The sequence below is a fragment of the Accipiter gentilis genome, chromosome Z (assembly GCF_929443795.1).
Source record: "Accipiter gentilis chromosome Z, bAccGen1.1, whole genome shotgun sequence".
NCBI lineage: Eukaryota > Metazoa > Chordata > Aves > Accipitriformes > Accipitridae > Astur > Astur gentilis.
The window spans coordinates 56651028-56674989 of NC_064919.1; the positions used below are offsets into that span (position 1 = coordinate 56651028).

The following is a 23962-nucleotide window of genomic DNA, read 5'->3' on the forward strand; positions in this document are numbered from 1 at the left end:
AAAAGGAAGCTAAGTCCTGTTATACTTGTAGGCTGTGCTTCTCTGCTTTCTAGTTTAAAAGGCATTCTGGGAATTCCTACATTCTTTAGAAAAAGTACTGCTAACTCTATCTAGCTGCAGATGGAAATACCTTTTTTCTCTTCCTTTTTTGGTGTTCTTGCTGAGAGAGATGTCACATGAATACACTATGATTTTATACAGAAATTAAATGAGCTGCTGTGAGTTTCCCATCTTCCCTAACATCCTACAACCCCAGCATTCTTAGCGCCCCATCAAATTGCTGTAAACACTCCTACGTAATAACAGTTGCTGTACCCTGCAACGTTGCTGCTTATTTGCAGTTGCATCCGCACAAAGAACTTGGTAAGCCAGAAAAAAAAAAAAAAAAAAAGAGAAGGAAAAAAAAAAAGGAAGGCAAGCTTACAAACAGATGGGACACTGACAAGGCACTGCTAACATTGAGAATACTTTGTAAGTCCTTGTAAGACTTAATCAAATTATTCCAGGACCTTGCCCCAGCATTTCCAGAAAGGACTGCATTCCCCTACTTGAAGGTGAAAAGAAATACAGGTTAGGTCTTGACAGCTATGGCAACCAGGTCTCACGAGTGTCACTATTGGACACTCATCAGATGTATAGTAGTCATCAGACTACACTAATTGGCAGCGTAAGAGCAAATGGCAAGGCATGTGGTTTACAGTTTATGAAGCTGTAAAACAGTGTACTCCAGTGTGTTGGCATGAACCTGCCTTATATATTTCTCTTCCTTTTGGAGTAGGAGGAATGCTGAAAAAAAAATTAATTCTTGAATGACTCATACTTGTTTTCATATATCTTCTAAGTAAGAGTTTTCAGGTTAATTTACAGATGGTTTTACAAAGAATGAAATTCAAGTGATTGAGGATCTCACTCTGGCAAAATAAAAACTCCTGTACAATAAAGTCCATTTTCCCCACTCCAGCCAAAACTATTGAGAGACACTTCAGGCAATTTAGGTTACTGCTCTATATAAGTTTTATAGTAGATGGAAATCCTAACACTAAGACTGCAATTTCAATGGATAATGTGTGTGGATCTAACAGCTTGTTGCTACTCCTTCTCCTTTGAGACACTCCCACCACTTACTAGACTTCTTTGTGAGCTGATCAAACTCATTAACTAAGCAGAAAACTAATCCAGAGAAAGAAAGATGGTTTCCAGAACAATTAGCAAGATGAAATGGTTGATCATCCAAGGAAGGAGGAGGAAATTCACAAACGAGAACAGGAGAAGACGAGGTGGAAAAAAGAGAAGGAAAGGTAAAGTTTCCTCTTTCCTGACAATAGTGAGATACTGCAGTGCTAGAGGTAAGACTATTCATGTCTTATCAACAAATAACTTACCGCTGACTTCTTAAAAAAAAAAATTGTAATGCTGAATTATGTATCAGTACAGTATTATGGTACAGTAGGACACTAAAGCTAGTTTTCTCAAATAACAAGAGTGCTAGTGAAATCTTATAACACAAGTAGCAGAAGATGAACAGAGTAATCATAACTAGTCTTGCTAGGTATTGCTTATTAAATAAGGGGGTTTTAAAAGCAAAGATAATAGTTATTTCTACAGAGACCCATGTGCACTAAAATCCATGCCTATGGTTTTGAAGAAGGTGGCTTAATCAGTGCCATTATTTTGATCCACAGGATTAGAATATAAAAATGGGAGCCAGTAAGTAGTTTATATGTAAAGACATATAAAAACAGAAGACAAAATGTAAATAAAGAGTGCACAGTTTTTCCTAGTGAGGTCTCAGGCTGGTGTTTCTACCTATAAGAAGGAGGAAAGAAGATAAATATGATTAAGCAAAGGATATAAAAAAGCAAGGAGAAAGCTGCTCTAAAAGAGAACTTTGAAGGAAACAAAAGGGAAATGGAGAGAGGAGAGCAGAACAGAGAAACCAAAAGAAGCAGAAAAAGGAAAGGTATGTAAGAGGAAAAAAATGAAAGAACTAAGACAAGAATAATTATAATTTGTAGAAGCTAGGCTCTCTGAAATGCACTAGTACATTCATTTTCCCAGATCAAGCATGGAAGGCAAGTTTTTGAAATCATCTGATTTCTAGGATCCTGCCTGATGCCATGTGGTGTGTCTGCTGATCTCAAGCCTGAACAGAGTTTGGAGGATGGAGTACCAATCTGCTATTCCTGCACAAAAGCACTAATTGTAGGAAAAGATTGTTACAGCAAGTAACTTCCCTGTTTGGCAGAGTTTATGCCAGAAGGAAGAAGGATTTGAAAAATCTTTTCAGTATCCTTCCTGTTATTCTGGGTAGAAACGTACAAATACTAAATCTCTTTCTTGCCTAGTTGAGTTCTTCACCTCTTCCCATTATCTGTTTGTAACTCATGGCTATTTTTAATACTTTTTCTGCCTGTTTATTTTTTGTCATCTGAAGCTCAAAAAACTTCAAATTTTAATAATGAAGTCCTTTTCATAGGCATGTAAGTTTAACCAAAAGTTATGAACACTGGTAGAAGAAAATGCCACCCTTAAGGAAAAAGTTTAATCTTGCATAGTTAGACAACTGCATACTCTGATAGCAACCTCTCTTGGGTTGTGAGAAACTGGGAACACTTTTGTTGCATTGGGCTCTAGCACCAACCGTTGGACTGCTTGACTGATCTAGAGGGCTAAAGAGAGTTAGGACAACATAACCATGTCCATTACAGAATGTAAAGGTATAAAGGCATGGCAAGCAAGTTGTACTTGGCACACGAGACCATCAGGGGAGGGAAGCTTATTTTTTATTGGGGTGGGGGGGGGGTGGGGGTGGGGGGGAATATATGTTGGTAACTATCTACAAAGAGAAAAATATTCTATTCCATATAAAGTAAAAAGCAGCAGTAAAGTGGACTGTACTTTAATTAATATGTAAGTGAAATGACTGTTAGAATATGATTCTTTGGAAAAAGCATCTGAGCTATGGAAGATAGTATGGTAACTATTTCATTTTCAGAGACTGTTGTGGAGTAGAGAGGTAAAAGAAAGGTATTTTGCTAATAAATAGAAATATCTGTACCCCCTACTAAATACCCATTCTTTATCTATTTAACTAAAAATTGGGGTCATTCAACAGTCCTGGATAAACCAAAAAAGGAAAATATTAGCCACATTTCAGAACAAAATTGACTGAGTTTGAAACATAGCAAGCATTAAAATAGTGCTTTTCATTGTTGCTATTTCTAAAAACACCTGTGAAACAAATGTTTTTCACACTATTTATTGTTATTTTTAAAACTGGCATGGTATCCATTACTGCCCTGTGAGATATTTGTATATATCTCTGAATCAATCCAAAGTGACACTCAAATTTAACATTTTGTTCTTTCACAAGCCCAAGCACATGCTGATAATATTTACTTACTAGGGAAGTTGGCACAAAAAAAGTCCCACAAAAACCCCTCCTTCACTCCATCCCAATGGCCTTTCCATGGCCCTTTAGCACCCTGAAGCCCTCTAAAACTGGCAAAGAAGAATACTAAGATTTATCAGAAGGCAAGGATCATGAAGAGGGTTAGGATTTATTCAATCTGTAACAAGGGTGCAGGAAGTAGTTCACAACCCAACAGCGTTCTGCTTCTAAATCCACTATCAAAACAAGTTCACCAAGTTCTGCAGGGCAGAGGAGCATATAGTGAAATATGACTGGATCATCAGTGGGGCAGGGACGTACATGCGGGGACAAGGATGGAGGGAGACAAAGGAGATTAGATTTTACATTAACTTTTTACTTCTTGCTACGAGTGTCAAGTTCTTTGTTAAATTCAGTCATATGACTGACAGTATGTTGGCCTCTAGTGGGTGTTTCTTAAGCAAAAAGATTACAAAGAATCTTACTCATGAGAACTAGAAAAAGAAATACCAGATTTACATTATTTGCTAGTGAATAATTTATATCATATTTTATAGGACAGCAAATAAATTTATGCAAATGGCTTAAGGTACCCACAGGGAGAGTCATTAAAAGTTTTGTGTTCTTATCAAGGATGTAGCTGCATTGACTTCTGAATGGGACTAAAACCTTAGACGAGTGAAGTTATTTTAGAAAGAAATAGAACGCTTAGAGCTGTGATTCTCAGATTTTTTTAGGTAAACAGACTGTTGTAAATTTTCTATTTTTCACTGGACAACCATATATTTTATTGAATATTTAATTGTTGTGTTCATAAATTTTACTTCTCATATACATTTTCATGGTCAATTAATCTTGCTCTGCAGATCATTATACTGCTTTAAAGTCTCTTAACTCTGTGCAATTATTTCAGGTCTCATCATCCATTGTCCATTTCATTTCTTCTATTATTTTCTGCTTAGTCATTACTGACATGTTCAGGCTAGTTTGTAAAAAAAAAAAGTTCTTAGAGAAATATGACACATGTTACTTGGTACTGGTCAGAAATTTAAAATGGAAGGTAATTTTTCAGATTCTGCTCTCTGTTTCTTAATAATGGGTGACCTGAGTTTAATTCTTTGGTTATTTCATAGATGACTAAAGGAGTTTATACAATGAGATATGACCAGGGAAGCAGAAAGAATCTATTCTTTGTATTTCATTGCCAGTATTGCATTTTATTACTTTAAGAGCTTCTAAGTACTAAGTCCCATTTAAGAGTGCATATTGCTTACCTTGATTAAAAATTGCTTAGGCAAGAAGGTACAGACTGTATTAATCGATGCTCCTTGCCAGGTGTTTTTCCTACAAATGAGCCTAGACTGTTTCTTTGGAAAGACATATTTCTGTTTTAATTATATCCTAGAGTTGATGTTGATGAACAGAGGGCAAGTGTTCTGTTGAAGCGGTAAGGAGGATCATGGCTTTTTGTTTCTGGAAGCTCCTTATGATCACATGGCAGAGGTTACTGTGGTGGCACACTGTTTTAAAAAGCAGTTGTCATTCAGATGAGGAAATGTGATTGTGCTCTTTCCCTCTGCAAAATTGTCAGAGGCCCTGTTTGTGGTTTATGTTAACTTTAATCAACTGAAAAGTAAAGGTCAGTCGATCCTATTATTTATTTCAGCTTTTTAAAAAGATTGCCAAAGACAGAGTTGCACAATGCCATTTTGCAATTGGTAAACATAAGCACAGAGAAGATACATTTTAAATATTTGCACTTAGGCAGTCTAATATATTAGCACTGTTTGAAGATGGTGATCTCTAATGCTCTCATCACTACTGTAACAAAATAACAGACTGCTCTTACCTCAGTGTCCATTGGAAAATCAAGATACACATTTCAGATTAATCCAAGGGTAACAGGTATAGTGTTCTATAAGAGCAGGTGTAATATGAAACCATATTGTTTTCAGATGTTAGTACTATGGAAATTTCAACTCCCCCTTGTTTCTGCTCATCTATTAATTAACATTTTGCCATGTCATTCATTGAGAGAATGGCTGTAATGAGAAAATTATATGAGATTGTGGGTCCTTTCCATGTCATCATTATGTTAAAATACAGCAAAGGAATTGTTAGTAGCATCTGAGATTTCTCAGCTTCCCACATCCTTGTATACTGCCGTGCTCTTTTAATTACAGATTATGATCTATCTGCTATATTTTACATCCAAACAAAATGAAAAACTGAAAATCATTACATGAATGAAGATTTAGCTTTACAGGTTTAATCTAGTCCATAGACACATTATGCATTAGAATATATTTTTAGAATATTTAAAGTCATTGTTGTCTCCCTAGGACACATACCTTATTAGGCAAATAGGTAGTTATTTGACTTTTTTTTTCTCAGTGCTGTTATTCCGAACTTCCCCTCAGTTCTTTTCTCTTATTCTTCACCACTGGTTAGTCCTGTCTCCATCTCTACTCTCACTGATTTCTTACTCCACCACCGTCCTTCCACATAAACCATGCTGACAGTAACTAGCATTTCCTAATGACTGTGATCTGAAAAGTAGATATACCAAGCTGCATTTTTCAGCTTCTTGCTGCAGTCTGCCTTTCCAGTCGCTCCTCAAAGTCTGAGCATTGTTCCTTCCTCACCTGAATCAGAATTTTTCCTCCTCATACACCAATAACAAATTTCTGAATTAGTCGAGGCTCATGTTAAAGAGTCCTGTTCAGAGGCAAAGTATGTTAATGCAGCACTGCACTGAACCAACGTTATTGCATGGCTCTTTGGCCAGAGCTGCAGAATCACAGCTGTACAAATCACGTGAAATCCCTGAGGGATTCAGGGAGCATAAGTGAATGGCAAGTCACGGTCAGATCATGCCATCCCAAGGTAAAGCATGCATACTGTAGCTGGGATGTTTAGAGAAGGTATGTCTGAGTCCTAAGAAGCCTCTAGTAAGTGTATGTGAACTGATCCCTTTAAAAGCTTATATTCTAGCTGTGTTTGGTAGTTTTACTTTGCATTTTTTTTAACAGGAGCAGCAAAAAGATATGTAATACCAGAACTAGGCCATTGCAACATTTCAAGCTTTTTCTAAGTTAACATATAACTAAGACATTATGTAACATTAAAGCATTTATTCAGTTCTGATTTCAGAGCCAGATTCTTCAGTGCTGATTCAAACTTAGTCTATGTTTAACGGCTCGCATACCTGCGTTCATTAGGAGTTTGTAAAATGTCAGATACTCTAATCGATTGCAAGCATACTTCAATAAGATAGCTGAACCAACCTTAGCAGTTGCTACTTGCTTTTCAGAAGAACAAGTTGCATTTCTTTCACTCCCCTACCCTGCTTGTGCAGTCCTGCTTCCTACCTTGTACTGACTGTGACATTCATCTTCTGTGATCATTTAGAGGGCCAGCTAAACTTATTCAGCCAAGAAAAGCATTCCCCTTTTTAGGCTGAACTTGGTATAATGGAATCTTAGATTTATTCGATAAAAAAATTATACTTTATCTACAGTTATATGGGCAAATCTGTGTATATGTAGGTATAGTCAGGCTATGATTGAACAAATGCCATAACTGATTATAGGCCACTTAGAACCTGATAGAAAGTATGTTTTGATGGAATCGCTTATTGCATTTGCAGAACTGGTTTAAGCAATCTCTTAAAATCAGAAATCATTACAGCTCTGGAAGCAGCAGTCCTCTTTAAGCAGATGAGAACTTAGAAACTTCCCTAGAAGCTTTGCAGTGTAAGGAACTGCAGGATCCCTTTTTCCTAAATCTTTTTGCTGCAAAGGGGAAAGAGGTATGGCCTTACTGGAGCTTCTGTGATTTGTAAAAAGGACATCCTAAAACTTTACCTCAAACAGAGCGGAGGAAAATGGCTTTGTAATTCATTTGCTATTGCTAAGGGATCTTCTTCAAACTCTGGAAAAGAAAAAAAACACTGAAAGATGAGGAGCTGTGACCTGATCTTGCAAAGGGGGGAGGATTTTTATTCAATGTTTGTCAAGCTAAAGTTTGGTTTCATTAACACCTGCTGAACTGAAAATCCAGACAGACATCTCGGATCTGAGTTCTTTTTTTTTTGAAAGAAAAGTTAAGTCTTTGCTGAAGCTGTCATCTCAGCAGTTTGTGTTGGTGTGCTCTCTGAAGTACAAACAAAGTTTATCATTCCATTTCTAATGTAAAAATAACAAATGCATATGCAAAAGCAAGTCTTCTGAAAAACAACCTTTTGTACTTCCTGAATTTTCAAAATCTGCTCACTCTGTTGCATAATACCTTTAACTCCTAGATAAGAATAAGAGAGGACAGATGTTTATTTCCCAAAGAATATCTCAGTACCATGTCATCATGATACACCTGTTAGGGTCAGCAGTATACAGTTCTCTCTGTGCCAGAGAGAACTTTTTATTGCCTAATAAAACTAGATTGGGCAAGAGAAATTCTTGCAATGCTATGTCTATTACATAGGTATTCTTAATAGATAACATCTACTGATATAAATTATTTGCATAGGCAATGGTCTAACCATATAGCCATATTCAATGTCTAAAAGCCAATGGACACAAATAACATGATAAGAGGCTTAACGTATCCAGTATTAAGTAACTGAATTTGCATATCAAGCTTACCTTTGAACCAAGTTGAAAAAGAGCAACTGACAAAAAGAAAGACTAGAAAATCACCCACTCAGCAGCAAATAATTCTGACTTTGTATGAAATCCAGTGTAGATCCTCTTGGCCTTCTCCTTTGGAAGGTTTACAGAGGACAGTGGTAGGCGTTTGTAAGAATCAAGAGCAGATTTTGACAAATACATGTTAGAAATGGCAGTGATAACAAGGAAAAAACCCTCACAAAACAAAACACATATTCGATTGTAATCCTACAGTTTTCAGGAAAGCGAGGTGTTTGCCATGGAGACGCGCGCGGGAACAGCTGCCCTGCTTGGCCATGTGTCACAGAGATGTCTGTCAGTTCAGTCAGTCACAGCATGAGGGAGCAAGGTGGCAGGTGGAGAACAAACCAGTGATGTTTGGAGTTAATTCCCTTTACCTCCTCTGTGGATATCCGCAACTCCAGACATAAAAGGAAGCGGAGTAGGAAAAAGGTTTAACTTGTGTTGAAGGGTTAAGAGACCTTTTTGGCCAGACGACTGGAATCCTTCAGGAGTTTTTAAAATAATCTAAAAGCCTGTGGGCAAAGCCAGCCTACAGAGAGTCCCTACCTAACCACACAGTTGTTTCAGTTGTTACAGGAAGAAGTCAGGGCCCCAAATGCACTTGTAGGACCTACTGGCCCTGACCAGCCTCACCCAGGGCACACACACCCTGGCCATGAACCCCGGGTCTCCATTTCACCTCAGCCCCAGGCCCTCAGCTATCTTGCCAGGGTGCTGCTCTCCAGACAAGCCTGACCCTGCTGTCTGGATGTACCTCAAACCTACCCGATAGCTAGCTTGTCTCCTGGATGGGTCCTGTGGATGTCCATTGTCCACTGTCCCTAGCCCTGCCTGCTGAACGGGCTTCGGATTCAAGCTGAAACCTTGTCTCTAGCCTATCTCTGGCCTCGACTTCTTTTGCTCCTGTCTGGAGTCCCTGGATGGACCTGGTTCATCTCTTGCCTGGCACTGTCAAGGGACCCTGCTACCAGCACCTGGCTCACCCTGCTATGACAAGACCCTGTGGGACCATGTGTCCCCATGCCAGGGACAACCCTGCCAGCTCTGGAGTCACCTTTTTACTCCTGCAGCACTGGGTCTGAGGGAACAGCAGGCCCTTGCTGCTCCCTGGCAGAGGAAGTGGAGAAACCACACTAACACCTAGTACCTTAAAAAACCTTCAGACGCTTGCCTCCTCAGCCATTTGCCCAAGCAAGAAATGGGGTTGGAAGGACTTTGCTGCAAGGTTAATAATCAAGGATACTTAGATTTTCCTATTTTCCGCATGTCTCTTCTTCCAAAGTCTTAGGGATTTTAACTTATTTTCCTTCTCCTTTCCTTCCTTTCTTCACAGCCCTTTACTTCCTTATCAGACCTCCCTGTGTCATTCTCCCTTGTCAAAACAATCATATAATAATTTATTTGATAAGAAAAAGAAATGTGTATTTGAATATTTAAACATCAATAGGAAAGGCAGTATGTTATATATCAGCCTGCATCTGTATGTCTATATCCAAGAAATGTATACAGAGCCTAAATAGTTTTGCTTGCTACATTCATTTTGAAGAGGAGGAATGCATATGATTCAACACAATTGGTTGTACCAATATTTAATGATTATTACTTTGAGATATGAAATATACTTTGAGATTTATGATATGGAGTTGTAGAATATTCTAGGTCTGCTCTATTGACTTAGCAAGTGTGGTACATAGCGGATTTGTTAAGGATTATATTTCCAACACCACAACTAAAATGAAAGCTGCACCCTGAAGATGCCAAAGGCATGGATGTGTATGTGAGTAAAATGCTTCCTTGGGAGGAAGCACAGTTCAGTTTCACTGTAGTTCCAGTTTATCAAATAACTGAAAACAAACAAGATTTGAAATTACATGAAGTGTCAGCTCTAATCAATGTGCAGGGATACGTCTGACTTCAGAACAACTAAAAGACTGTCACTCAGGGATGGTCAGTTAAATAAGGGACTGTCAGTTAAAGATAACCTTAAAAGCTTGAATATATATTAATCTAACATTAAGATGTTTACATAGCAAACATCTCATTGAGGAAGCTTGACTACAGCTCCTAAAGAAGCAACATGATACTGTGCCATCTGGTGTGATGTTACCCAGTCTTTTGTGGAGGACGGCAGCCCTAAACCCAAACCATTGTGATCCATGAGAAATCCACCACATCAACTGTATTATCTCATGTACTAATGTGTATTTTATTTTATGATCCAGCTGTGGTCAATGAAAAAATAGTAGTGGGTAAAGACTGCAAAAATGGCTCCTGGCTCTTTGGCAATAGTGGCTGCATTAGGCTCCTGAGGGCTATTATGGATTCAGGAATATGTAGTTGGCTGGCTATCCACCCTCAACACAACATTGCCTATCCTACTGCATATTCTGATGCTTGGGTATTGAAAGAACATGTCATGAAACTATTCTATTAAGTTTAGAGACATGAAAACTGTTTCCTGGGTACCTATTGCATGCAATTCATTGAGCTCTTAAATTTTACTTGTATAAAGGTATCAAAAAACCAAACAGGTGGCAATTCAGCCCTCACTCAGTAAATACTGGCATATGCAGGGACACTGGTGAGAAGTAATTTTCTTCCCACTGGTAGCAACTGGTAATTTTTTGTGAAAGAAGTATGACATATTGCTACTTCACTTAAATAGTAAGTTTGGGAATAAAATTAAGTAATTCCTGGCTTGATACACTAGGAAAACATCTGTATTGTTCTTTATGTAATGACAGCCATGGTGCTTTTAAAATCTTATTTTAGAGCAAAGAATCATGTCACAGATTAAACATTTCTTGAAAAGAAAAAACTGTGATAAAGATGTCTCAAATTAGAAGGTAGCAATGTTTGCAGTACGAACCCCAAAGCAGGAACAACTGCATATTTTACCTTTTATTCTCTACGGACTAAAATGTTTTATTCGATAACAAGCATATGTATAAAATATGCATAGAAATGTGTTTGCAATCTGTTTTCATTTACATATTTAAGGATCAGTGGTGGGAAATTATATTTCTATATCTATCTATCTATATCTCTATATATTATATATCTCTAAAACCCTCCAAAGAATTATTGGTAGAAATTCAGATGATCTTCAATATTGAATTAGATACAGCTAAACTGAAAGTGGCACTGCACCTCTTGTGCCCCTGCATTTTAAGATAATTTCATTATTAGAAAGGTAAAGTGTTATCTGGATTGACACTTAACATAAGCGTGGCCATTAAGAGATCATTTGGTAGGCATTCCTCACTTGATCTGCTAGAGACATTTGAAAACACTGATGATGGCTAGTAATTTTCTTAGAAAAGGCAGCGGAAGTGGTCATTTAAACTGTTAAAACCTTTCTTTCTGTTGAGGAGTTTCTGCAGAAAAAAATCTTGCATCAGCATGGAGTCAGTCTGTACTGTTACATGCATGATTTGTTTTGTTTTGCTTGTTGCAATGTGTTTAACATTATGAGTACTTATCGTGACTTTAAGGAATAGTAGTTTGAGAAAGAAAGGTTTATAAGTGACTGCTCTTGAATAGTAGTAGCCTGTGTCCTGGTTTCAGCTGAGACAAAGTTAATTTTCTTTCTAGTAGCTGGTATAGTGTTAGGTTTGGATTTAGTGTGAGAAGAATGTTGATAACACACTGATGGTTTTGGTTGTTGCCAAGTAGTGTTTATACTAAGTCAAAGATTTTTCAGCAAGAAGGCTGGAGGGGCACAAGAAGTTGGGAGGGGACACAGCCAGGGCAGCCGACCCAAAGTGGCTAAAGGGATATTCCACACCATATGACATCATGTCCAGTATATAAACCGTGGGGGAAACCTTGCTGGGGACCGCTGCTCAGGAACTGACTGGGTATCAGTCGGCAAGTAGTGAGCAATTGTATTGTGCATCACTTGTTTTGTATATTCTAATTCTCTCATTATTATTATTATTATTGTTTTATTTTTATTACTACTAACATAATTACCATTATTATTATTATTTTCTTTACTTTCTGTTCTTTTAAACTGTCTTTATCTCAACTCATGAGTTTAACGTTTTTTCCCCCAATTCTCTCCCCCATCCCACTGGGAAGGGGGAGCGAGCGAGTGGCTGTGTGGTGCTTAGTTGCCGGCTGGGGTTAAATCATGACCAGCTGTTATATTTATTCCACTAGCAGTTTACATGGTTTCAGTTGGCAGCCAAACAAATTTGGGGAAAAAAGCACACTAAGAACTCCTGAATGCAGAAATCCCAGCATGCTAACTGACTGTAGAAATACTGCAAAGTGGTATCAGTACCTCTTTTTGTCCTAGTCTTGTGTTCCCCCTTAGGGTAGCTGTAATTGGCCAGTGTCAGAAATAGGCTATTGTTATAGATAACACGGTAGTGTTATCTACATATTTTTTTATATAGTGGTACAGAAGTTTATCAGCTGGAATAGACTTCCAGCTTTGGGTGATAGGAGGGATCTGAAGTGAATCTTAAAAGAATACAACACAGTTTTCTTATTGCAATAGTTTGTGGCTTAAAAGGAGCAAAGAATGGTACTTCCAACACCACCCATAAACCCTGTAGTATTAGAACTGCAATAGAGGTTTTTAACTAAATCATGACTGGAGTCAAGGCAGATTGAAGGGTTTTTGTCCTTACTGTGGCATTCAAATAAAGCTAAAAAATATCAGTGTTAAGGAGAGTACATATACCGTGTCACTTTAAATGATATAGGGCATTCCTCTTAAGAGTTTTGTGCTTTATCTAACAAAACTGATATCCCTGGCAGCTGCATAGCAACTCACATGATGTCAGCTCATTAGGCCAAGACATACGCATCTCTGAGCTTTGTGCAAATTGCTTCAATAGCAAGACACTGGTTCGCAATCCTGTCCTCTCTTCCATGAAACCTCCTTCTTTCTGCTGAAGTACATGCAGAAAACAGCTGGTTTTGTTGGCTACGTACTTTGAACAATTTATTTGACGGTACAAGATTAGCTAGGTTTTATTGATCTGACATCAAAGCATTATTGGCATTTGACATCAAAGCTTCATCTTCTGTTACATCTCTTGTTCAAGATTCCTATTTTGCTTTTTAAGGCCATAATACAGCTTTCGGGAGGCCGTTAGAGAGTTGGCTAACGGATCAAGCACATAAGCCAAGCTTGTATCCCTGCCACAGTGATTCCATGTAGCCCATGCTAAGACGAAGTCTGTGCTGAGTCTCTGAAGGAGAACATTTTAGCCATAGAGTGGCTTAACAAACCACTCCAGGTGTGGTGCTTTCCAGACGAAGTGGGCAAGCGGCCTTGACACTACTGCCTTGTTCACGAGTACCTCTCTTCAGTCTTCCTCCTCCCACGCATAGTTTTCAAATTGAACTAAAACTGGGTTTAGTTCTGGAAGAACCAGAAATGTGGATGGAAAGTACATGGTTTGGGATGTTTGGGATGCTTCTTTCTTCCCTCCAGACCTCACTTCCTACAGCACTAGAGGCGACAATAAAACTCTGTTCCCACGTTGAGGAAACACTTCTATCAAAGTTACTGTTTCAGGTGAGCTGGTTGTAATGGCTTATTTTGTGTGAACTATCATCCCAATATTACCTGCCAGACCAAAGGGGAAATTTTTAAGGAACACTTACTATCTGGACAAATTCTGCAAAAATATTTGGACAAAATCTGCAAATTGTTTTGAAGAGCTTTGGAAGTGCTTTAAAAAGAAATTGGTCTAGGTACAAATTCATAACAGGAATTAATTTGTTGCTATCACGGTTTTAATATATTGTTCTAGTATCTCTACTCACTCTTGTTACCTTACATCAAGTTAGAAGTCATAGCAAAGTTTTAGTTTCCTTCACGTTATGATCATATTTATAAAGAAGCAAGTTACAGAGGAGAAAAGTGAAATATAATGATCTCTGAATAGCAACCTGTTAAAGCCGGTATTGGATTTATGTCACAAACCCTTGCAGCAAACACCTTTGCCGTTTGAAGTGAGCTCTGTCTCAGCTTAGCGTGTAATTTGGGGCTCTCTCATTCTGAAACCAGGGACTTCAGTGGTTCCTCCAAATACACACTGGTGTAAGTTATGGGACCCTGCTCCAGCATAAGGGAGCAGTTTAGGTAACTCAGGTTGCATCAGGGAGTACCTCCACGTTCACCACAGAAATAGAGAGCTTGCACGAGTCGGTGGTCTTTGGTGCAAAGAAAATTACTTTTTAGGTTCAGAAGCAGCGATCAGTTCAGAATCAGCGATCAGCGATTTCATTAAATTCAGAAGACAGGCAGTAAATCTGTGATACAGTTAAGATGAAACCAGTGTCTATCTTGGGAATATATTTTTATCTTTCATCGTTGCTCTATTTAAGTGTTGGCACGAATACATGTCGTCAACGTTGCTACACTTTGTCCTGTCAATACAAACCAAGATTCAAGTTTGTAGCTATGCCGATGTTACCCCCAGCGACGCAGAACTGAAGCCCCGGGAAAAGCGGGTGGCGGTTAACCTCTCCGCTCCCCAAGGCTAACACCACCAGACGTGAAAGCAGTAATAAGGCTGCCCCACGCCGCGCCTCCGCTCCCCCGCCCCCGCCCGGCAGCCGCTGTAGAGGGCGGCATGTGTTATTCCTCCAAACGCTAGTGACTTGAAAGCGAGCCCGCGCTCTGCCGCAGAACGGCCGGGGCCTTTTTTCCACCCGGGCGAGGCTTTTGCGGAGGAGGGAAGTCCCGTTTCCGCCAGGGGCTGCCACCCCACCGCCGCGCCCCCCCCCTCCCCGCGATGCTCGGCGGCCGGGCCCGCCGGAGCGGGCTCAGGGCCGAGCGGGGCGGCCCGCGGAGGGGGGGCGGGCGGGCCGGCCGGCAGGTGGCGGCGGGGCGGGGCGGGGCGGGGCGGGGCGGGGCGGGGCGGGGCGGGGCGAGCGCGGCACCGCCCCCGGGCCCCATTGGCGCCGGCGGCGGGGGGCCGCGCCGCGCCGCCCCCCGCGCACAAAGTGGGGCTGACCGCCGGCGCCGGCGGCGGCGGCCGAGGCGTCGGGGCCATGCAGAGCTGTGGGCGCTGGTGGGGGCGGCTGGCGGCTCGCGGGGCGCCGCGGCACCTGCGGCCGGCGGCGGCGGCGGCGGCGGGGGGTCAGCGTCGCTGGGGAGGCGGCGGCGAGGCGGCGCGGTGCATCGAGCAGCTCCTGCCGCGGCACGATGACTTCTCCCGGCGGCACATCGGGCCGCGGGAGCGGGAGAAGCGGGAGATGCTGCGAGCCGTCGGGGTGCAGGTGGGTGCCCGCGCCGCGCCGCGCCGTGTCGGGCGGAGCGGAGCGGAGCGGAGCGGAGCGGAGGGGGCGGCGCGGCTGGTCCCCTCCCGGTGCGGGCTGCGCCGGCCCGGGGGCGAGCTAACAACGGCGCGCGGTCGCCTCTTTGCAGAGCGTCGAGGAGCTGATGGATAAAACCGTCCCGGCCAGCATCCGTCTCCGGAGGCCGCTGAGGATGGACGACCACGTCTGTAAGTGACCGCATGACCCGGGGTGCTCCCAGACCGCCCCCTCCCCCCGGCCGCTGCCCTCCCCGCCGCTCCTTCCGGCCGCCAGCACCCGCGGGGAGGACTTGGGGTGCTGCCCCCCCCCCCATCCCCCCACCCCCTCCGCCTCTCCCCGGTGAAACGTGTAACGAGCTGGAGTGAAGTGCAGGGTGAGACCGCACCGCCGCCGGCACTTCAGCCTTCGCAGGCTGACTCGGTAGCGTAGTTCGGCTGCTGCAGTTCTTGCTCGCGTGTTGGAAATCGGTGGGAAAAACGTGGCTGGCAGGCCGGGGTTGCCCGAAAAAACCCCGCGTTTGAGCTCAAGCGCTACAGCCCCATGACTTTGTCCCGAGAGTCTGAAGAGTGTGGCTAAAAATCGTCCCCTGAGCGTGGACTGCTAGCTTCACACGGGCCGCTGTCTTTTGTTGGCTCTCACGTTTCTGCAGGATTTCTTTGTTGTTGTGTCCCTGCCCCTGCCCCCGTAATAACCTGCGTATTCTAATAACGTGCAAAACCTGTCTCTCCGAATAACGGGTGCACAGTAGACTCACGGCTAGCATTCTGAATCTGATGGAGGGAGTTGGGTGAACCGCAGGAATACAGAACATCTGAGCCAGCAATTGTGGCACTACAATAATTCGGCAAATTGCTGTAGAAAGCTCGATGTGATTTGATGACTCTTTAGGTATTAACGTTTTTTAAAGTTAGCAATCACAGCACAGAATTTCTATCTGTGTAACGGCGTTCTTGACAGATATCTGTGAACATCGTGCTGGAAATCCCATGAGTGAAAGAAACGCTCAAAACCACACCTAGCTAAACAATTCCACTGAAACTAACAAACCTCAGTGGCCATTCAGGTAGTGGAGTCAATTGCATCAGTATTAACTTTGCACTTGTGTCAAGATAACAACATTGCCTGATTTGCAGAAGATTTGATCCCTCTCGCTGGCTTTTATTTATTGCTCATCCGTGCGCTGTAATTTGAGTGTAAACTTCAGGCCTGCAGCTCCGGTGAGGTTCCCGGCCAGTTTAATCTGGTTACTCCGAGATGACATCACATGTGAGAGGCAGCGCCACAATGAACAGCCAGGGAAACTAGAGCCTGAAAGGACGGATTCTAGCCAGGAGGGATACAGTATTGACTGAAAGTTTCTACTTTGAAAATGTTTTATTAGTACAGTGGTATTTTATATTTTGGTAACTAACCGTCTTATTAAAATGGGCTGGGGGGGGGGGGGGGGAGGGTAGAGAAGTGGAATTTAATCACGTTCTTCTGTCTGTATAGCTACTGAAAGTATTGATTGCATATTTTCCCATGATTAATGTATTTTAATCAAGGTACTCCCTGACTGATGAGTGATTTTCATTTAACCTCAGAGAAAATAACTTTCGAGATTATTCTATTTTTAGGTCTATGAGAGGGTTTAATTGTAGATTGTCACTAATAATGACTTCTTTAAAACCTTTCTTCAGGTTTTTTTTTTTTTTAGTATATGATACTCTTACGAAGTTTTACATTGCTAAAACACACATAGAAGTGGCACAGTACAGTTGGGCATTAAAATAATTGTACATTATTGAAAACTAAACCGATGATGTCAACCTAAGTCAAAATCTTGATGTAGTTTTATGTGTTCTCATGCTGATTTACATAGCAACTTTGAAGTGGATCTCTCCAACATTGCTGTGCATTAGTTCATGTTCTGTTGTATGCAAGTTCTCATGTGCAGCGGGACCTCATTAGCTAACAGTGTATTTAGCTCACTGGCATTTTGCTCCACTTGCTATGCTGTTCTTGTTCGCTTAGAGTAAACTTTGAAAGAATGTGACTGATGCAGAGTCTCACATTGCACGGCATGAAGCAGGGAGTTTTCAAAAGAGGTGCTTGCATGAGGTACAGACAACTTTTTTCTGCACACTGCTGCTTTTCCTTCTGCAGCCAGTGTGACAAACTGTCTTTTGTTATTTAATGTGTGGATTTTTGTCACTAGTTTTCCACTGCATTGGCAGCAGAAAACTCCACAGCTTGTAAAAGTTAAGTTAAAAGCCTCAGCTTAAAATTTGGGCAACTTCACATTGAAAGTCTTGTACCTAGGACTCTGTATTCTGAGTAAAACTTGATTCCTCATTCATGTACCATTAGAGATAACACTGTCTTTCCAGTTGCCAGTGTGGGAGTTCTTATGTGAGTATGGTATATTATTTATCTCCCTTGTATTAAAGGAAAATAAGAAAACTGGGAAAGTGTCGTGAGAACTGTATTCTATTTTAAACATGTTCTTTTTATGTGTATGAAGACAATTTTGCTCCCACCATCTCCCAAACTCGTACATGCAATGAGAGAACAGGGCAAGGCCATTCAAAATGTGTTGTTCAGCTTTAGCATTTATAAAGTTTCTAATATGGCAATTCCTAATGACTTAAATATACACTTCCAGTTTTCTGTATAACTTCAATTAAAAAAATATAATCACAGTGACTGCACAGGTCAGAGCGCAGCTGTGCTCGACCTACTTCTTTGTATTGGGAAACGCAGTTGAGCTTGCACTGAAGTCTCATGGAAGTCACGCTTACAGATAGAATTAGATATGCAGCCCAAGAAAACCACGCACTCACCATAAATAGTACATCTGGGTGAGTATCATAGGTCTCTGCAATTATAATTGTGGGTTTTTTTTAAACTTTCATAGCTTTAGGCCTCATCTCAGATGTGTACTTTTGATGTATATGCATATCTTCAAATTTTGATTAGGCATGGCAGTAAGAAAGATTATTTTGCATGACAGATCCTTCCCTTGGTAACATAACAAGCTGTCTAAAAGAAAATCAATCAGCTGTGTGTATGCAATAGCAGTAAAAAAAAAATCCTCCTGGTGGTGCAGCTTATGTTAAAGAGCTGTTTTAAATGGTATTGCATATGATCGTAAATAAAATCTTTGATTACAGCAGAAGCATAAACTTTTTGTACATGTGTTGTCTTTCCTGGACATTTTAGCACAGCCCTACTTTTCAGTGGAAGAATCAAGCTTCATTACTTCTCTGAAGGACACGATATATTGAGAGAGAAAGCCTCTAGCCTTAACTGGCCATTTGTTTTGCTCATGTATAAATGAAGAAGCCATTCTGGTAAATGCTAAGCTTTGATGGTACAAGTGCTTCTACACTAGAAATGCTTTTTCAATATTTATTAGTGTTCCTGTATCGGTAGATCTCCTTTTGTGCAGACATGGTCAGTGATGGAGGAGAGAAGGAGTGTAGCTTGTGCTAAGAGGTTTCTGAAATGAGTTGCTTCCTTTGGTAGGTAGTATGACAGAACTATCTGTGTCCCTTTTCTGACAAAAAAAACCCAAAACATTTTAAAAGTGCCTGCTGCCGTGAGCCCCTTGACAGTGTTGTAAAACCACCTGAACATGCCACTGAAAGCCAGTAGGGGTGAAACAGAAAAATGGCTGATTTTCTGTAACAGTAAGTTGCTGTCCTGTACCTCAACCAATTCTGGAAGGGGGGCTTTTTTACACTCAGGTTTTTTCTGTAGATATACTTACAGGAAAATGTTATTTTGACATGTAACTTCTGTTCAGTCAATATTTATAAGGGTAGACATCTCTCTGATACTTAATTGTGATCACCTGGTATTACAGAGGGGGCTTTTTTCCCCCACTTTCACAGTAAGTAAACTTTAACAATCGGCTTTTCTTTAGGTATTGAAGGTGCTTTAGCATGTATGTAGTGATTGATCGATTTAAGTAAAAGAACAGATCATCTTATATAAGAGTAATCCTCTTTCTTTTATCCTTGCAAACCTACTGTCTGTATCAGTTGTAGTTATCCCTGCAGTGCTGCTATTGTATGTCCATCTTTATTTAATGAGTGGGCTTTGTACACATACTATGTGTTTCTGCTTTTTTGCTCAGGATTTGAATTAAAAAAATGAGTCTGCAAACTCTGCCATGATTTTTTTTCAGAAGTATTCCCAGTTACATTCTCAAATTTTAGAAATTTGTAAACATTAGTTCATAAAATCTGTGTAAGAAACTAACTGGGTCTCCAGTCTAAACATTTTTAGAAGCAAAATTGCTCAGCAGCAGTTGTATTGTAAGTAAGACTATTTGTATCTTCAAATTTAACGGCTCTTCATGCAGTTAAATCTACTTTAACTACGATTTTGTATTTAAAATGCCACTAAAAAAATAATTCTGGATGAGTTTATCATCAGCTCCTAATGTCAGTCAGATCTTTAGAGCTGATTTAGTCATTTCAGATTCCCTGCTGCTGGAGTCCACACTGTATGCTTTGGACACCTATAGCAGGGGTAATTGTCATCCTCCAGAGTGTTGCCACAAGTGGTGCAGGAATCTGCATTACCACTGGTGGCACTTGGCTCCTCACTCTTTGCTCCTCAGCACTTCCAGGCTGCTGCTGTTCTTTCCGAAGGCAGCAGGCCTTGGGGGTAGGACAGAGACAGGCAGGCATGCTGCTGCTGCTCAGCCCGTCCGAGCTTTCTGCTCCTCGCAGCATCCTTGGGTTACCTCTGCTGCCCAGGCAGGCTGGGTGAGTGCATGTAGCCTGAGTGAAAGGAGGAGGCAGGACTACAGATGGTGTTGGCTTTCCACCTGTCTTTTGGGAAGTTTCTGGTCGGATTCAGCACCTGGAACAGAACAGGGGAACAACCACCTCCCTGCTCCTGCTGGCCACAATATTTCTGATACAGGCCAGGATGCTGTTGGCCTTCTTGGCCACCTGGGCACACTGCTGGCTCGTATTCAGCCGGCTTGTCAACCAGCAACCCCAGGTCTTTTTCTGCTTTCACTTTTTCTTCTGATCTCAGAAGCTAGATTTTATTTTTTTTTAAGACCTGACATAATGTGAACAAAATGATATCAAACAAATAGTCACCTCCCTTTTGTGTTATGAGTTTTAAGTTGTATAACTCAAACTGCTCCTTCCGTCTTGATTTCTCTCTCATTTTTGGGTATCATATTATTTTGCAGGTATCTCAAAAGTTCAAGGCAAATCTACCGTGCTAACCACAAAAACACTAGCAGAAGTAACGGTATTATCATTTTATAAACTGATTAATTCACTCCCTCTTATTATTTTTGTGATATGTTTTGCCTTTTCTACCTGTGGGTATAGCAGTAATGAAGTGTCCTCACAGAACTACTACCGGGAGCCTCAGTGAATTTTCTCTACAGTTCTGAGACAGCAGTACTGCAAGATGAATGAACTTTATTCTGGGTACTGGTTTTGATCATTTTATCTAATGAGTTGATGAGGGGAATAAAGATCAACTGCAGTGCCTTAGCTGGCAATTTATTTATTTTTTTTGCTGAACAAGGTTCTTAAAGAATTTATAGTGTACACCCAATAAAATGAATTCAAGATAAAGGCATTTCAACCCTGTTGTCTTAGGAAACTGGAAACAAATAGCTGAGCATGGTGGCCAGCTTCAATTTTTTAAAATTCTGTTTTTCTTCCCCATTTTGGGTATCACATCTTTATTTTACCCGTTGCTAGGGAGAGTTTAAAAAAAATAATCAGTAACCCAACACAACATCTTGCAAGCTGTGTTTTTTCAACCGTATGTATTGAAATTTGCCAAAATCCTAGACTTCGTGTGGTTTAGCTTTAAATAAATAAATAAATAAGTATTTACAAGAATACACTGTTTCCACTACATATACTCCAAGGTATATAATTCATACAGCAGAAAAAGTCTATGTAATTTTGGGGGTTTGGTGACACTCTTGTTGACCAAACTGGAAACCTAGCAATTTCATTTTGAATTTGAAAATTCATTTTAAAACATACATAAGGCACTCATGCAGTTAGTGTTCTTCTGCCTTTATACTAGCGTTGGTTATTTACAGAGTGACCAGTAAAGTGTTAGACCCCTTTCACAAATATTATGGGAACACAGTGTTAAAAACGAAGCTTGATGGAGTGGGAAATACAGCTACTGACAGAGACGTGGGGTCCTGTTCAGGCTGGTGGGGACCTGGGGAGGGCTCCAGCCCCAGCCTCTGCCCAGAGCAGGCTCAGACTGGGCTGCTCAGGGCTTCACCCAGTCGGAAGATGAAACCCCCAAGGATGGAGACCCAGCTCCACTGCTGGGCTGTCCTTACAGGAAGAAGGCTTCTCCTTATCTCTGGCCTGAGCCTCCCATGTTTCAGCTTGTGCCGCTGCCTCTCAGCCCCCCAACACACACTGCTGTGGAGAGCCCGGCTATGTCTCCTCCATCCCCTCCTCTCAGTGCTGGGGATGCTGTTAAGAATGGTTTCATTCCCTTGCTCTCCAGTCTTTGGATGCCAACATATGTGTTAATTTCCCTCACCCTTGACTACGTGAGTTTTGCTTGAATTCAGAACCCTATCAGTGCAAAGCAAACACTGAATTCATAAAAATTAAATCATAAATCTACATGGCCTTATGTTCAGTCTTAGGTAAGCCAGGCTGTACAGACAAATCAGGGACCATTGACTTCCATTACTCGGGAGTGCCATTCCTTATGGGCTGTCTTCCTAAAGACATGATGTGATGAACAACTTCAAGGCAGTGTAAGGCATAGGGGAACGAGTGTTCACCCCAGGTCTCTTCAAACAGGCATGCCAAATGCGGGACGTGTGTTGGAGCTGTACTGCTCTTGTTCCCTTTGTAGTGACCAAAGGAGCAGGGTAAGTGAGGTGGAGCAGGGTAAGTGAGGTGAAGCAGGAGTGGCAGGAGAGTGCCCTCCAGCAGTTCACCACCCTGATTAAAACTAGTAGTGTAACTCATAAAAATGTAATAACTAAAAAATATATTCCGTGTTGGGATCTATCAGTGCAGCTCTTCTAGGTGGAATGTGGTTCTACTCTTAAGCTTAATTGCTACCTATGCTGCTTACAGTCTCACTAGGCTTTTTGCTTTGTGCCTTGGATCGGTTTGGAAACTGGTTTGTTTTCAGAGAGCTCTAGTGGAAGTTCAGCATCTTCATGTGGCAGTTGTTAGCTATATTTGCTCAGAAATGACTCTCTAGAAGAAATTTCCAGTCAGGCAAACAAAGGGAATGCTATCTGGCACATAGTACAGTATTTGTGGTCTATGTTTACTGCAGATATCTCACTCTTAATGCATTTTTGTGTGTGATGTTAGGCTACTGAGCAATTTATATGATGGTCAGCTTCTGCCTTCAAATGCCTTTGGAGTTAAACAAGCAAATTCATTACCATTTTCAAAAAATCGTTGATGTTTGAATTCTGCAAGAATACAACCCTCCTTCTCAAACTGCACCCAAACTGTCTTTCATCAAATTTTTGGTTTGCAAGTGATAGAGGAAGATTTCTACAGTGTTAAAACTCTCACTTAAACAAACAAGGCCTCTATCTGGAATAAACTGTGTGGGAGGAGTATGGGGGAGTGGAGCTGCTCGCTAGGCTTTAGAAACTTTGCCCTGGACATTGCTGAGTTCAATAAACACATGACTTTTGAGTTTTGAGAAAAACGGCAGTTTACCGAAAACAAGAAATTAATCTTTATACATTAGATCTAATAGTAACACTGAGTAAAAGGCAGAGAAGAAATGAACTTTGAAGTGAGAACTAAAGATCAGTAAAAAAATAACTTTGTGGAAGGTATAATGTGACTCTGGAAGAAAGTAATTGAAAACCAGAAGATTTTTTTACAAAATTAATTTTTACACATGGAATGCAATAGTAACACTTTGAGTTAAAGGAAGAGGAGGCATGAGTTTTGAAATCAGAGCTAAAGTTATAGCATCCTTGTTTGTGGCTGCGGAAGAAATGAATTCAAAACCTAGAAAATTATTTGCCAGCAGACCCCAGAACATTAACTTTGACTTGATCTCTCTTGCTGAGTAAATTATGGAGAGAAAATAGGTTTTGAGACATCCAGGGACCAAGCCATTCTGCTTTGGTGATTTGTAGCCTTATATTCCAAAGTCTGATTTTCAAGTTGCAATGCAGAATGAACAGAACTTCATGCAACTGCCCCAGTAAAGCAGTTTCTGAGGTCAGATTGGGGAGGGGGGCGGGAAGGAGATCTCCCCTCACCTAAGAGGTTGGTGTCCGATTCCACCCAGGTCTGTTAGGTTGGGCATGGCTATCTCTCTGTCTAATCTTAGGCAGCCTACTGACCATCTTTCTGCATCCTCAGGTACTAAAATATTTTGTAAATCTTTCCCTTTGGCAGATGTTGGGTAGCATTATTCATTGACTACTAGGAACAGGTTGACCGAATGTGATTTTTGCATAGCCTTCAGGACACTGAGAAGTATGTAGAAGCAAGACCAAAGAAACTATGGTTGGGGGAGGGAGGGCAAATGCCTTCTGTCTGAATGCTTCAAAAGCATTCTGTTGTAATCTCTCCAAACTAGATCAGCAGGTTCATTT

At 41.1% G+C, this 23962-nt stretch overlaps 1 protein-coding gene across 1 annotated transcript in view; it reads left to right on the forward strand.

Moving 5' to 3' along the window:
• Positions 1–15102: 15102 nt before the first annotated feature.
• GLDC (glycine decarboxylase) overlaps positions 15103–23962 on the forward strand; it is a 50019-nt gene continuing 41159 nt past the window's right edge. Inside the window, exons 1-2 of the mRNA XM_049794741.1 lie at positions 15103–15330; positions 15479–15557. Coding sequence (XP_049650698.1) covers positions 15103–15330; positions 15479–15557 — 307 coding nt within the window. The remainder of the gene's footprint in view (positions 15331–15478; positions 15558–23962) is intronic.